This window comes from Nanorana parkeri, unplaced genomic scaffold, assembly GCF_000935625.1.
Source record: "Nanorana parkeri isolate BGI_ZX_2015 unplaced genomic scaffold, ASM93562v1 scaffold69, whole genome shotgun sequence".
Lineage (NCBI taxonomy): Eukaryota > Metazoa > Chordata > Amphibia > Anura > Dicroglossidae > Nanorana > Nanorana parkeri.
The window spans coordinates 2,235,799-2,251,759 of record NW_017306337.1 but is presented as its reverse complement, the minus strand read 5'-3'; the positions used below and the strand labels follow the sequence as shown (position 1 = coordinate 2,251,759).

Sequence of the window (15,961 nt, the reverse complement as noted above, 5' to 3'; positions counted from 1 at the left end):
GTCTGTGTAATCACATAGTCATCTATATCTTTTCACTGTGATAGTAATTGTTTGCATGTGTCTGAGGCAGTAAAGTTGATCTACACTGCCCATGTATCTCCTGTTTTGTTGGAGGTGATCCCGAGCCCAGATTCGGGCTTGCAAGCTGACTGCTTGTCATAGCTTATTGTACAACATTCCACTGTTTTACTACATTAAATGCAATTCAATCATTAACTAAACCCATTTTCTGTGTATGCAGAGATGACTGTGAAAGTTGTTTTGTGTAATGTTAATGATTGTGAATGTCCAAATAAAACAAATTAGGGCTAATTAATTAAATCATGTGAGTGATATTTCCAACTCCTGAAAGGGAAAATAATTATTTCATTAGTCATAGCTTACAGAGAATGTGTAGCCAAACTGCTTTTATGTGGAAAATATTATTGTGTGTGCATCTATTTATGTATCTTCTATAGAGCCTTTAAAACTGTAAATTATGAATGATAGAAATTGTTGTACTTAAAGGAGAACTATGAGGTGAGTGATTTATACTTATCCTCATAGTTAGAGCCGACGTGTGACATTGAAACTGTCACACGTCGGCTCTATTGTTAGGAGAGTGAACAAACACATATCGTCGCTCGCTCACCTCCTGATCATCTCCCTGCAGAGAGCGGTGACTGTCAATCACCGCTTCCCGCAGGGATTCCCCCCTCCCCGATCTTCCAGCGCTGACTGGAGGAACGGATGGGGGAGGGGGCAGGCACGCGACACCCGGCTTCCTGATTGGCCGGGAAGCCGGCTCCATGCTCATGAGGTGACGAGGGAGCTTGAAGACGGCTTCCCGGCCAATCAGGAAGCCGGGTGTCGCGTCATTACACGGCGCCCGGCTTCCTGATTGGTCAGCTTCTCGTCACTAGTGAAGAGGGACGGCCAATCAGGAAGGTGGGCAGCGTGTAATGACACCCTCCCCGGCTTCCTGATACAGGAAGTGTCGGGCTTGGTATCAGAGCATTTGAGTGAGTACGAGTACTCACCCAAATACTCGGCATCGGCACCGATACCGATACTAGTATCGGTATTGGTGCATCCCTGGAATATTGGGGTCCGTAGTACCAAATCGGATATAGTTAAATTTTATTTCAAGGTATGAAATTTGGCAAGCGGCCCCCATGGGAGAAAAAAAATTGTCGAGTGGCCCCCTAGAGAATTGAGTTTGAGACCCCTGGTATATGTCCTCTCGTGACCCTAAAGAGAACTATGGGGAAAAACACTTACCCCAAAGCTCTCTTGTAAAGAATACAGTAATACCTTGGTTTACAAGTAACTTGGTTTGAGAGCGTTTTGCAAGACAAGCAAACATTTCTGAAAAATTTTGCTTTGATATACAAGCAATGTCTTGCAAAAAGAGCAAAATTTTGTAGAAAAGCACCACCCGAATAAGGCTGTAGCAGTGCGAGCGATGAGTCTGTTTAACGACAATGCAATGTCACATTGGATAGATTCCTTGTTAAGGTTTCACGAAATGAAAAAGATTCCATTGAGTCAAGAGATAGCAGTGATTCCGTTAGTGATAGTGAAAGTCGTCCTACACAATAATCCTTCTCTCTCTCGTCCCCCTCACACCAACCACAAAGGTATGGGTAATTGGTTTATTTGTCTTTATATTTTGTACAGTATTATATTACAGTACAGTATTGTAATCATTTGTATATGAATATTTTTGGGTTGTGGAACGAATCATCTGAATTTCCATTATTTCCTATGGGGAAGTTCGCTTTGATATACAAGCGCTTTGGATTACAAGCATGCTGCCGGAACGAATTATGCTCGTAAACCAAGGTTTCACTGTAACTTTATTTCAGTACACATATCCTTTAAATACCCCTCTTTCCTCAGCATCCCCCCAAGCCTTACACTTACCCATCCCTGCTCCTCTGAGATCTTTACTCTGTGATCCTCTTCTCATTAAGTTTTGAAGTCAGCCTCTTCTTTCACATGTGAATGGAAGAATCTCCATTTATTACTATGGAAAGCCCGTTCACAGAGACAAGCAAAAGACTGCCTTTCCATAGCAATAAACGGTGATTCTTCTGTGGATGCAAGAGCTAGACATGTTTTGGATAAGAAGATTTGCAGCTCTTAGCAGACCACACAGTGGGGACAGGTAAGTGTAAAACTTGGGTTAACAATTAAAGTTACACATTATAAAGTTGGTATTATAAAAGTATAACTGTGCAACTGGAAAATCTTTCCAGCCAGCCAGTATACCCTTCCACCCATAGATGCATGCCTTGAACTGCATGCATATCAATAGAAGACCAGTCTACAGCTTGCTGTACTACTTGTTTATAAGCCCTCTGTCAATGCAGTCAATGATGTGATGGGCACAGTGATGACTAGCTAGGTAATGATTAATATAACCACCATATTTATGTGCTTGTTATAGACTTTTGCATAAGCAATCTGCTCTGTTGCTGTCTGTTGTAATGAAATGGCACAGTTTTCAGTGGGGGCATAGGGGGTTGATTAACTAAAGGCAAATAGACTGTTTACTTTGCCAGGGAATTTGCAGTTTGCAAGGGAAGTTTCCCTTAGTTTAGTGAGTGAGGTGAAGCTCTGCTGACTTCCATCATCCAATCTTGTGCAAGCAAAAATACTGTTTCTTTTTAAAAATTTCCTGGCATGAGATTGGGTTTTCTTTGCAAAGTTAATTTTTACCACATTCACTAAGTTAAGAAAAGCATTGTCACGTCTACTGCGGGTGATAGCAGTGGAGCTCAACTGCGGAGGGAGTATGGTGGCGTTTCTGAATACTTGGCTTCTCAGGCGTGAGTCTCAGGCGTCACTCCCAGTCTTAAGGGGGAGTTTGAGACTCTTGCATCATAGCCAGTGATAAACAAAAATATTAGATGGGCTATTTCCTCATAGCACCACCAACGTTTTGGTATAGGGGTCCAGGGTGTACTTGTATCTCGCTGATGTAGTATGAGTCTACTGGTGTCCCAATAAGCAATAGGTTCTCCCCACAAACATGTAACAGTTGTAAAGATCAGCACACTCTTGGATAGCTATGAGAGCTGACTGTTTGTAATAGGCTCCAAGTGGAGCTATACTTGCTGTTTTGAGCAGTTGCAGAGCAGCGTAGTACAGGGTGTGGGTCCGGGTGGATGGTGGTCCGTCACGTGGAGAGTTGCGGTCCAGTGATGAGGGGTTCAGGAGGCAGCAGGCGTTCTGACTCCAATTGTTGAACGCCATGCTGCCTCGGCTGGGGCTTTAAATAGCCCCAGGATGTGGGAGGAGCCGCCGGCCGGAACAAGCGACTTCTGCGTTCCACCGTGGAACACAAGCCGCTCGCCTCACAATCAGGAAGTCGAGCGGCTTCCGCGTTCCACAGTGGAACGCGAAGCGGCCGTCATGGAAGCCGGCAGGACCGAGGCGGTCTGGCCTCTGAGGGGAATCGTCACAAGCATCCCCTGAAAAGTAAACATTCCCTTGCAAAGTGAACAGCCTATTTGCCTTTAGTAAATCAACCCTATAGCATCACCAAAGAACCTTTTCATGACTTGGCAGTGAGGAAGAATCATCCTTATCCTGCCAAGGGAAGCGATAATGTAATTTCTATTTTTATAAACAACTAGGTGTAATTCATGGTGAGTTTCTCCTTGATCACTCATTTTTGGTAGCATGCCAGATAAAACAAAAACACTTAAAAATAGTATTTATGTATGTATATGTAATGATCAATCAGTTTTAGTAATGTTAAAAGACATACACATAGTTATTATCAAGATACAGTGTATACCCTTTTACAAGTTATTTTTCTCATATTCCTGTTGACGGACTGTGACTAATATAAAGCTGTGACAAATGTGTGACCAGAGGGATATGGAAATCATTAGAGACCTTTCTTCTCAGTTCTAATGAATTGTTGGATAATAAAGTGGTAGAGTGTATAGAATTTCCTGGAACTGCCCCCATATATTTATTCATATATATAGGGAGTGAAAAGTAACAGTAGACAATGGAAGAAAAGGAGTGCACTGTAATAGAGTATAGGGAGGTGAGATAGATATAGATATATAGATAGATAGATAGATAGATAGATAGATAGATAGATAGATAGATGGACAATTTAACTGGTACCATGAGTATTTCTTTGCTGTGTGCGATCATCTGGAATATTATCTTTTACGGTAAGAAATGCTAAATGTGCTTTTTATTACCATATTTAAATGTGATTGAATAGGCATTATGCATGATAACTTAACACATCTGCATATTTTGTACTGACACATCCATGCTTTAGTAAAACTTATGGTCACAATACTCAACTCACAGGGGCTCATGCACTTCCCATCTGAATATTTTATGCTTGACTACACAGATGTATAATTTAATCTAAACTGGGCCATTTGATTTCACACATCTAGCTAGCTAAACTGACTAATTTTAAACCACCAATAATATTGTTCTGTAGCCTGGTATAATAAAACAGCAAAATAGCTAGGATTATGGTATTATATCTCCCAAACTGCTGATGTCTTGGGTTAGAAGGTGTATTTTCTGGGGCATTTTTACGTTTTCTTTTGTAGTGAAACCAGAAATACATAGGTTTTTTATTTGACCGATTAGAAAGTTGCCCATACACAGCTCAATGTTTGAAGGTAAAACAAGCATCAGTTGGATTGCTGTGAAACATACTATGTTGGCAAATGTGCTTGTATGTGCTTGTCATTGTGCAGGTGAACTGTCCCACATGTTGAAAAATCACTAAGACTGATTTTGGTTTCAGTCCTTTTCTGGGGAATTGTAAAACTGCTCTGGCTGTAAATATAATAACTGAACCATGGAGCATAATGTTGCCACATAATTATTAACACCTACAATACTCCAAAATGCTTCACACAGTGAAAAGATTTGTATACATGACCGCTTACTCATTATAATTGTATTGTTGCAATAGAGTTAAGTAAGATAAACATTCTTGCAATAGAGGCTAACTTCCCTATGAGATAATGATTGGGCCATGTGTAACATGAAGATGACTTGCACTTGAATATTGAATGGACAAAACAGCAGACTACAATATCTGTGTGCATAATGTGTATGGTGGAGGTACAATGGTTTAAGTGTCCCCTGCATAGTTTTCAACTGTTGCAAAACATATGGATAAGAGTTTGCCATATGCTTGTAGGACGATCTATGCAAGATCAGGCTTCATGAATTTGAGTCCAGCTAAAAGGGTTGATCAGCTTAACCCTTACTTTAGATCAGTGTTCAATCAGATCAGCCCAACATTGTAAAGTATATACAGTACATTCTTTTAAAAGGTCAGCGCTTGTACAGTTGGGCTTTGGGGGAAGGGGTGGGGGGTATTGGGCAAATACAACCAACTAGCCCTTTCATGGCAGTGACAGCTTTCTGTGTGCTAAATAATGTGTATCATACAAAGTCTGCTATGGAGACTCATTGATTGGTGGGCATAGTAAAACGTGGATGTTTCTAATGGAACTAATGGATTATTGTGCCACACCTTTACATCTTCACGCATCAGCTCCCTTTGCAGCTCCTAGCATTTGGTCACATGATATTTAAGCACCACAAGGAAGATTTTGTTCTGCTAGAAGCTGTGATTGCACGTCTGAGGTAAGATAGCTATATAATGGTCAGCATCTGTCACTGACTGTGGGTCCCACTCGGATCGATGTTGAAATTGTGATGTGTCTCAGAGCCAGCTTAGAGCTCAGAGCCATCAACCGCTCAGAGCCATTAACCTCTCAGAGCTCAGAGCCACCAACCCCCCCCCCAAAAAAGTTTAGAGCCACCAACCCCTTTGCCTTCCCGACCAGATCTCCCTTTTTTAGAGATACGGTTACCCACATATATACCCAATTAGGGGATACTACTAAAGATCCCAAATAATTCCTTATGCCTTAATAGTCTATGGTACTTTTCTTATATATTGTTTTACTTTATTAAGGAGAAGCACCCTCTATTCCTGTCAAAGGTATGTTGTGGGCTGGTTGAGTACTTGTACTTTAGATGATGCTCAGTCATTGGATAATGAGCAAACCACCAACATTTCCAAACTTTCTGATTCAGCTCTGTAATACAAATATTGTGAAATAAACTGTTTTTGGTCTGGGGTCTTTGGAACAGCACTCTGAACGTTTGTGAGTTGGTGGGTACAGAATACACTAGAATGCCCGTTTTGAGATTTAATTTTGTGGAATTGTAGAATTGTGGTAATTTACTTTATGTTTGTTTTGTCTTCTGTTTGTTGTAGCTCCATCAGAAAGTGCTGAGCTACAATGTTCGGGGTCTGAAGCTGGGCCTTCTTATGAATCCCTGCAAAGTGTATTTGATAAGAAGTCATTTCGTCCAACCCTGAATTACAGCCGACCGACTAGTGTGAATATCTCATTTACAATCTACGCAGTGCTTGGAGTGGTAAGAGCTTCTTGTGTGTTGGAAAATGAGGCAAAATGCTGGAAGTTAATTGGATTTCTGTCTGCTTTAAACTATCTATATATGTAAGCATTATCACCTTTGTTCAAACCAAATATATTCTTCCTTCAGAATGAAAAAACTCAGATTCTAACCACATTCCTCTGGCTCCGTATGGTAAGTAACAACATTTCTCTGTTCACTCCAACAAGAACAAGCTGTAGGCTTCATTATGTTCTGGAGTCATTTTTTATGAAATTCACAACAGTAGATAATGATTACTAACACATAAAACGGTATGCATTTCAGAGCATATGATGGACAAATGTGTAAGAACTAAAGCTGGGTAAACAATGTCATATTTGTTTTCCACCTACAGATATATAAACATACAGATATATAAAATATGACAGGCAGGGGTGTCGGCAACTGTCAGAATACCCGAACGGTGCTTGCAGCTGATTGGCTGCAAAGCACTGTTCAGCCGAGGAATATCCAACATGTTTCTTAGGGAAAAGTTGATTTAATGATCAACTTCTGTTGAGGGAATAGGGTCACCAATCGACCGCGATTTCATCTGATTCCTGCTGAATGAGCCGAAATTACCCAACTTAAGGATTATCTTCGGTGAAACCCGCAGGCCAAAACAATTAATAGATTTGGAGATATAAGCAGCTAAAGCCCCTTGAAAAAATTAAGAAGAGCACTGCCCCCTCTTGCACGAGCACTGCCCCCTCTTGCACCGCCCCCTCCTTGCACCTAGAGCATCAGGGTGAAAACCAAGCAACTAGCATTTTAATACGGTGGTCAGTAATCCTCACTTTCAGGAAGAACTGAACTCTGGAGGATGTGGCCAAAAAAAAGGAGGTAGAGGGAGAAGTACCAAGAAGAACAGTGAGCAGTACAGTAGCGACATCACCAAATCTTATTGCAAATCTGGTGAGACTAGCAGTCACAGTCAACAGTGCCTTAGATTTCCCACTACAGGTACAGTATATAGCTATGGTGTTGTAGAAATATAAGACAAAAGGTACATTTTTCAGGGTAATGCTGAAGCACAATTAACATTTCTGAATGGTCCCTATAACATAGATAATCGTCATGTTTGAAGTTCAGGTCCACATTAGGATTATAGGGTCTGTTTATAAATCCTCTGCCCAGTCATACACTGGGCGAATGCCGTTCACATAGCATTCCAACCACTAGATCATGCTGAGGAGCATAGGAAATTTGTATGGGAAACAGCGTACGGCTGGGTAGAAAACGTATAAATAGACCCATTAGTGTGTTTGGTTTAGTAAGCAATGATAACAAAAACATATTCTCTTCCACAGTTTTGGCAGCATGAGTTCCTGACTTGGACCCCAGCAAACTGTGGAGCTGTTGAAAAAATCTCTCTTCCAGTAGAAGACATTTGGACACCTGACATAATAGTTTATGAGTTGTATGTAGTCATTACCTTATAAATAAATGCTTTACACTTACAAAACTATGTAGAGATTATTGCTTAGTAAGCTGGTAAGATATTCTCCATTTAGGGGACATTACTATATATCCAATGAATGAAATTGATATAAAATGTAATTACGGCTATCCTGATTAATGTGATAGTTTTCCCAGATAAACTAAAGAAATAAAAAAATATGTCCCAATACTTGAGGGACACAATCTTTTAGTATATAAAGTATATGTGTTACAAGTCCAATGTGTTTTTGATAATGCAACCCAACACCTTACCTGTGCAAGGTATTTCAGTAGTAGATATTACTCTAAGTTGTTTAAAGAAATGTACATACATTTGTCTTTTTCAGCATAGATGAGGATAAATCGCAGCGCACACCATTTGTTTATGTAAATCACACAGGACGTGTCCGATATGACAAAATGATTCGAGTAGTCAGCTCATGCAATCTTGGGATCTTCAATTTCCCATTTGATGTTCAGAACTGCTCATTAACCTTTGGCTCCTACATGCATACAGGTAATTGCAAAGAAAAGAATAACATAGCTCCTGCAAATGTAATTGGAGAAGTAAAATGGACAATATTGACTTGAAACTCTTTGCATAACAATAATGCCAGTAAATAATACTCTGAAATCTTGGAAAACAAGTATGCAATTGTAAGAAGGCTCCTAATGTATAAAATACAGTAATAAATACTTATCAATAAATTATAATTCACCTTTCAGCAGTTTACCACAGACAAAGCAAAGAAAGACAACTACACAAGATTATACAGTACAGTATATGGTTACTGAGCGTTCAAAGGCAGAAGTACTAATGCTAGCCAATTGAACCAAAGGAAAATAGAGATTACACCAGTGGGAATATTACATGTTCTCAGCGCTGAGTACCGATTGGCTACTATGGCACATTATCCCAATTTTATTTTGTTTCAGGATAACTAATCCACTAAGACATGCTGTGCTCAATGGAATATACACACGTTTGCTTAGATGATTTCTGCAAAATAAATATTAAAAGCTTTTTAATTATTTTGTTTTTCATGTGCTAGCAAATTAAGTCCCCCTATCAAATTATTTTTCTGTTGTAGTAGATTTTTTTCTAAACCAACACTTTGATGAGCAGGAGGCTGGCATTTGTAAAATTTGTAGCTGCAGTTTAGTGTTAAAGTTTTCTTATCTCCCTACCAAACCATATATATATATTGATTGTCCCATAAGCTCAGAAATGCCCTGGCACTGTCATTCTTCACAGTAGGGCCATACCCTTAGCGCACAGAAGCGTAGAGCTACTGGCAAGCATACACTGCGTTTTCCATATATACCTGTGCTCCATCCAAAAGACCCAAATTTAAAAAAAACATAGTTGTGACAGTAAGATCCACAGTGCAATAAACACTTATTTTTTCCCCCACTCAGTGAGGGATGTGCGGCTTGGGCTGGCTCTTCCAGTGGAACAAATTCTTCAAAACTCTCTACAGTACCTTGAGACCAGTGGCGAGTGGGAACTCCTCAGAATTGAAGGATCCCCTGATATTCTGAGATTTGGCATTGATGAATGGGATATAATCACATTCTGGGTGAGATATGACAAAGTTAATAAATCATTCTTTGCTTTTTGAATAACACTGTTCTTATGTATAGCTTTCTGGGTCTTAATGCCAAAGTCGATGCACAGCTTATACTATTCATATGCATCCAGCTAGAATGTGACGAAGAGATACAGTATATAGGCTTATGTATGTAAACAAAATGTAAGTTTAACTTTGTAAAAATGTCAGGAAAATGTTTATTGATGCAGCAACTTATAAAGCGGTATGATTTCTTTGTGACGGTTTTATGCTTGTCTTATTCACTTTAATTTAGGTGGTGGTCAGGCGGCGTCCTATCCTGTATGTGGTGAATTTGCTCATCCCCAGTGCTTTTCTGATGTTGATTGACATCTTGAGCTTCTTTCTTCCACCACACAGCACTGACAGAGCCTCTTTTAAGATGACCTTGCTCTTGGGATACACTGTGTTCCTGCTCATTATGAATGACTTGTTACCGAGTACAGCCAATGGTACTCCACTGATTGGTAAGAATCTTCTTAGTGCGGATGAAACAGAGAGTTGTTCTGGTGCTACAAAGCTATATTTAGCAGGTTTACAGTATGTCTGTGAAGGTTTTCCTCTGTCCAGGTCATGGTATATCAATACATACTCCTGCATTTAGAGTATATCCGTATGGGTATATCAGTCCCCTTTATCCAAACACCATGTTGTCATGAAATGTGCTGCGATAAATTCACTAATTTTAACTGAAAAATCCAGATGTTACTTCTACCTACTTCTACCTACATTTACAGTACAAATCACTGGTACTTTTCAGGAGCATATTGCAATGGCTACTGAACCATTCACATCTGTTCTTGTCCGTCAAAACAGCTTATAGTCTAAGGTTCTTGAGAACACAAAATAGGGCCAGTCCCGGTTGAAGCAAGTCAATCCACCGGTAAGGAATATGGAAGGCATTCTGAGGACCTAGAAAAAATGTAAACATAAGAATAACAAAATATGTTATATGTATTTATATCAGGGGTCTGAAAGTATTGGCCCGCGGGCCAATTGTGGTGTGGCTGTACCAGGTCATATTCGGGTACTTACACTGCTTTTGTTTTAAAAATACATTTATTGATGTATTATTTGATTAAAAAACTGCATTATTTTTTTGTATTTTATATCTGCCTAGAGTTCAGCTTTAACCTAATACTGTTAGATTTGTTATGTTTGAATTGGTTGAACCACTAAAAAATGTTTGATAGTTTACTGATTAAAGATTTAAGCTGAAGAGACAATTATGTTAATGTGTATATGATCGTGAGATGATCATGTATATTTTGTGTATCTTACAGGTATTTACTTTTCAGTTTGCCTGGCTTTGCTTGTGCTCAGTTTACTGGAGACAGTTATTATCACTCACGTACTGCATCGTGGGACACAGAGTGGTATAGTGCCGTGCTGGGTGAAACGCTTTGTCTTAGGCTTTCTAGCTCAGCTGGTCTGTTACAATGATGTTTCTGTCAGTGATGAAAACCCTATCACTAATAATCACACACTCTATCCTACCAATGACATTGATGCACCAAGACAGGCACCACCCAGTCCTTGTCATGACAATGGCACTAACACAGGTAATGTCAGGAATTATTATGGTATTATTATATAGCAGCTCACTTAATACTGCAAGGAGCAATGTGTGTACTATAATAATGCAAAGAGAAATGTGTGTACTATAATAATGCAAAGAGTGAGGTGTGTACTATTAAATATTGCAATGGCTTAGTGTGTGGGTCAGGAGCATCACACCCCAGGGCCAATTAACAATAGAAAAACTTTCTGGAATTAGTTACTGGGATCTGGGTAACTGATCCCAGAATGTTTTCCTATTGTAAATGTGTGTACTATAATAATGCAAAGAGCAATTTGTTTACTAACCCCATATTGGACAATGAAAATTAATTTTTCAGGAGCCAAACGTTGGTTAATTTTATTTAATAAGTATGGAATATAACTCGTGCCAGGTTTTGTTTACAGTACCTAATTGAATAGGTATGTGTGGAATCTGACAGAATGATTGTTACATGGCACTCTAAATGCTCCAAATATAGGGCTGGTGGCTGCCATTGTATGCAAATTTCTTAATTTAAATCAACTCAAACTCTGCACGAAGCTCTACACAGTGGTGCAAACCAGACTCCTCTTTGCATGCCACATCAAAAGACAGCAGCACATCCAATATCTAAAATCACTCTTTATTTGCAAATTTAGCTAGTAATAATATAAGCCAAAGTGTTAGAGAGAGAATGCCCTCAAGTGTAGCTGGTGTAGCATTAATTCATAATATCACAATATATAACCTACATACTCCAACATTTATTTTTGAAATATATAAAAACTGCAGACTAAAGCAATAAAACACACATAATAAATTAGTTTTTTTTTCTGTTTTGAGCTTTGTTAGTTTAGTAAAAGGTACCATATGTATATACAGTAGGTACATCCTAGATCCCTGTTTTTCAACCAGTGGGTCGTGACACAAAATTGGGTCTCAACCCCATCTTCAGTGGGTCGTGGCATTCTTAGTCCATAGAGCTGGTCCTCCTGCCCCATTCAGCAGGGAGACAGAGAGGGGACTTTTTGTGGCAGTGTGCAGGAGACTCCTATGTATTATGAAACAGTCCCCTCTCTCCCCAGGCCCCCTGCTGAAGTAATAGGACCTAGGGAGCAAGGGGACTATTTCACCACTTTCAGCCTGGCTCCCGATAACTAAGTTAAAGTTCCCTACCTGCACTGCCCTCCCCAGTGCGGAAGATATCCATCCGCCCCAACGCGGCAGATATCCATCTGCGCCAGTGCGGCACATGAATTTCAAATAGGGAGTACAGCCTGCCCAGAGACCGAGGAGGCTGGGAAAGGTAGGCAGGCAAGGAGAGGTGTGCAATTGTTTTCATTATAATGTGTGGTGAACAGTTAAAAATCGATCATAATGTCCACGCTGCTAATTCTTCCCCTGTCAGTGCAGAAGCTGGGGGCGGGGTGCTTTAGCAGGGGCCCCATTGCTCATTTTCTACAAGTGATCTGGGCAGCTTTATAGCCTGCCAGATCACTTGTAGCAGGCTGCTTGTGTGGTGTCCCCCACCACCTGCCGTAGTTTTCGAGGTTCCCCGTTCTGGTGGACCCGGGACCATGGCAAATTAATTCAGGGCTGAGAGAAAATTAAAAAAAATAATGAAAAATAATAAAACAAATAAAAATGTAAAAAACTAATAAAACCAATCCCGCTGTCCCCGCCATCTACCTGTGAATAAATATGTGCGCGTGGGGCATGCATGTGTACGACGATTGCGCCACACATGTTCGGTATCATCGTGAACCTGAAATTAATTTGGGGTTGCAACTTAAATACCATGGACAAATGTGGGTCCTGAGGTTACACAGGTTGAGAACCACTGTCCTAGATGATATTGATAAATATCGTAATACACTTAGTATAGTACATACTGCACAGATCTACTAAAATATACAAACTATCATCCCATTTATAGTTGAGATCCCCCCAGGAACTCTATTTGTGAAGGAAAAATACATTTATTTTTTATTACAAAGAATCACTAGGTAGCAAAATGTGAAGTATGCATATCTGAGTAAATCCTATAACTTAAAATATAGCACAATTTCATTCAAGTACACAAACTCCTACCCCTTCTATAGCTTATGTCTTCATAACTAATTGTTTATATAAAAGATCCAATCAAACCTGCATGTAAATATATCTCCTCCATGCTTTGGTGACATAGACATAATAAGTGGGCTGGTGGGAGAAGCTCCACATTTTGCATTTAAGCATCAGGTTGGTGACTATATAAAATGTGGAGCTACACTGATCACCTACACTGCAGCTAAGTCACCTTATTGCCTCTGATTCTAGTGAAGGAAAAACAGCAAACTGATTTGCATACCTCTGCTTTCTCCTGCTATCAACAAGTTCTTTGTCAACCCATACACATACAGCACACCCAGGGCTAGATTTCCCACAAGGCCAACCAAGGCCCGGCCTTGGGGCAGCAGGGAGTAGGGGGCAGCAGGGGTGTGGAATTCCTATCTTCCAGGCATCGGCATTGAGGAACCTGGCATTGGGGCAGCAGAGAGAGTAAATCCGGCCCTGAGCACACCTAAACCTAGTGCTGTCCCTTCCTGTCCCAATCTGAATGCTACTGTACAGGGGGTTAAAAAAGGCTGATACCAATTCAAATTCAGGTACTTACACTAAATGTATTTAAAGATACATTTTATGAAGGCATAATTGCAGTAATGGTGCTACATTATACTATATATGTTCGGAGTTTAGCTTTAAGGCATAGTCCACCATGTTTCATGTTATACCCATATTTAGGGGGAAGTGCCTGGTATGGAACTGGGGATCCCATGACAGTTTTTTTGTTGGGGGGAGGGGGGGGTAGAGGGTCCCTCTTCACATCTATATTGGATCCCCATCTAGGATAAGGGTCCGGTATAGATGAAGGGCATCTCCAGCCGCTTTGCTTAGAAACAGAATTAAGCGGCCGGGAGGTTATTTGCCGGAAATTTTAACAACATTTTTTTTCTTTCTAAATGCCCATTTTGCTGTAATACATTGTATACATTGCAAAGTTGTGCCACTTTACAGGCAGGTTCAGGACATCCCCCAAACATGCTATTCAAAGAAATTTGGCATGTTTTATGTTGTCATTTAAGCATTATTAAAATCATTGTTCCCAGCCAAATTATTTTTTTTTAAATTTCTTTTGCTTAAGTACATGACTCCATGGCACAGCCCAGCTTCCCATGCCATTTGTTTGACAATTCCTTGCCTATTAGCCTTGAAAATCTAGAGAATTGCTTTTTAAGACTTGCCCCATTGACTTCAAAGGGGTTCAACTGGGGAGCTTTCCACTACATATGCCAAATGCACCCACAACCTGAACCCAAGCAAGTTCGCCCATCGCAAAAATTTACCAGTTCATTAGGGAGAGGGTAGTCAGGTAGGTTTAACTTTACCCCCACCCCCTCTGCCCCCCAGCTGCCCAACATTCCTGGGTTTAGAAATGCTGGTGGGTTCAGGCCATAGTTTTTTGTTTTTTTATCAGTGGGTGTTCAGTGAGAATCACTGCATTTTCATTGTAAATTGCATGTAAAATGTGTTAAGTGAATGTACAGTGAATGTGAAACCTGTCAGGTTATAAACAGGGTGAATAGTATAGTAAGCATAATTTACCACTGAAGACCAGATGCTGACAAAGGATGGCAACGTTGATGGATGTACAGGTAAATCTAACTGGTAAGCGTGCTTTATAAGCAGAGAAAAATGGCTTCCTGACAAATGTCACATTCACACTTTTATACATATGTTCCTAATGAAGGCAAACAGAAACAGGGGATAAGGGTACCCAGAAAAACAGTTTAAATTAGAGCATCAATGGTATGTACGGCAGAGGTTGGTGATATTTGCACTTTGCATTTCACCACCACCTTTTATTAAATCACGGAATGGACATCTCCTTCAGGTCCTCATAAACCAAAAATTTGGTCCATTCTCTGGGAGAGGATTAAACTGTCAAAAATGTTCTAATTATATTAAACAAGGATTTCAAGTCATTCGTATTGGATAAAAAAATTGTCTACTTGTAAAACATGGTCATATTCTGATGTTATGCTGCCTTTTTCTTATCATAGAGCACAAGGAGTTCTCACCACCAGTTTTTGAGTTTCTCTCACCCGAAACTCTGTGCTCTGGTGCGGAAAGGCTGCTAGCACTTATCAGTCAAAATCTTCGTATGGTGAGAGAAATGTTAGAAAGCAGACAACATTTTAAGGCACAAGAAGAAGAGTGGGTGAAAATTGGTTATGTGTTGGACTCACTGCTATATCGTCTTTATCTTATCTTCATTGGGTCATATGCCATTATCATCATCAGCGTGTGGTGTGTCTGGTATAACACATAAAGACACAAAAGAACTATGTTACAATGGACTACCTCCCCTCCCTACAATTTTGCATACCCCTCTTTCTTTTCTCCCTCACCTCCCCCCTTCCTCTGTGTTCTTACAATATCCCCTTTCTCTATAACTTGTTCTAATTCTAGGTTAGTGGGTGCATGGATACTTTAACCCAGACTAGATATAGTGTGATCCTGTGCCCTCACTACCTCAGTCTGTCAACCACTTTTAGATTGTGACAACTTTGTTATACTGTATGTAAATAGCTAACCCGTGTACATTATACCTCCCCTCTCCTAATACAGTGTGTTTATTTCCGCCTTTTCGCTATTAGAATATGCCTATGTGACTAAACTGTATTTAGTGAAACTAAGATATTAAGCTTGGGGAACAAAGTTTCGCGTTCTGTTAACCAATGCCTTTGTGCTTGGTGACCTCAGTTATCTGAGGTGATCATCCCTGGAAAATACCGAGGTTGATGATCATGAAAGTCAAAATAATTATCATTTTCTGTGTATTGTTATCCTGTAAAAAAATATAGGTATATTC

At 40.0% G+C, this 15,961-nt stretch overlaps 1 protein-coding gene across 1 annotated transcript; it reads left to right on the top strand.

Moving 5' to 3' along the window:
- The first annotated feature begins 4,129 nt into the window (after positions 1-4,129).
- On the top strand, positions 4,130-15,418 carry LOC108804661 (5-hydroxytryptamine receptor 3A-like). Its single transcript, XM_018576501.1, has 9 exons — positions 4,130-4,178; positions 6,272-6,435; positions 6,565-6,609; positions 7,767-7,876; positions 8,244-8,413; positions 9,316-9,476; positions 9,763-9,973; positions 10,790-11,068; positions 15,150-15,418. Exons 1-9 carry the CDS (start codon positions 4,130-4,132, stop codon positions 15,416-15,418), a joined length of 1,458 nt encoding a protein of 485 aa, XP_018432003.1.
- Positions 15,419-15,961: the final 543 nt, after the last annotated feature.

What these genes read in the sequence shown, in the direction of transcription:
- LOC108804661 (XM_018576501.1), top strand. Translation starts at nt 4,130, where the DNA reads ATGAGTATTTCTTTGCTGTGTGCGATCATCTGGAATATTATCTTTTAC. An exon ending in CATTCCTCTGGCTCCGTATG is followed by an intron (nt 6,610 to 7,766) that starts GTAAGTAACAAC and finishes TCTCTTCCACAG; the next exon opens with TTTTGGCAGCATGAGTTCCT. An exon ending in TGGCTCCTACATGCATACAG is followed by an intron (nt 8,414 to 9,315) that starts GTAATTGCAAAG and finishes TCCCCCACTCAG; the next exon opens with TGAGGGATGTGCGGCTTGGG.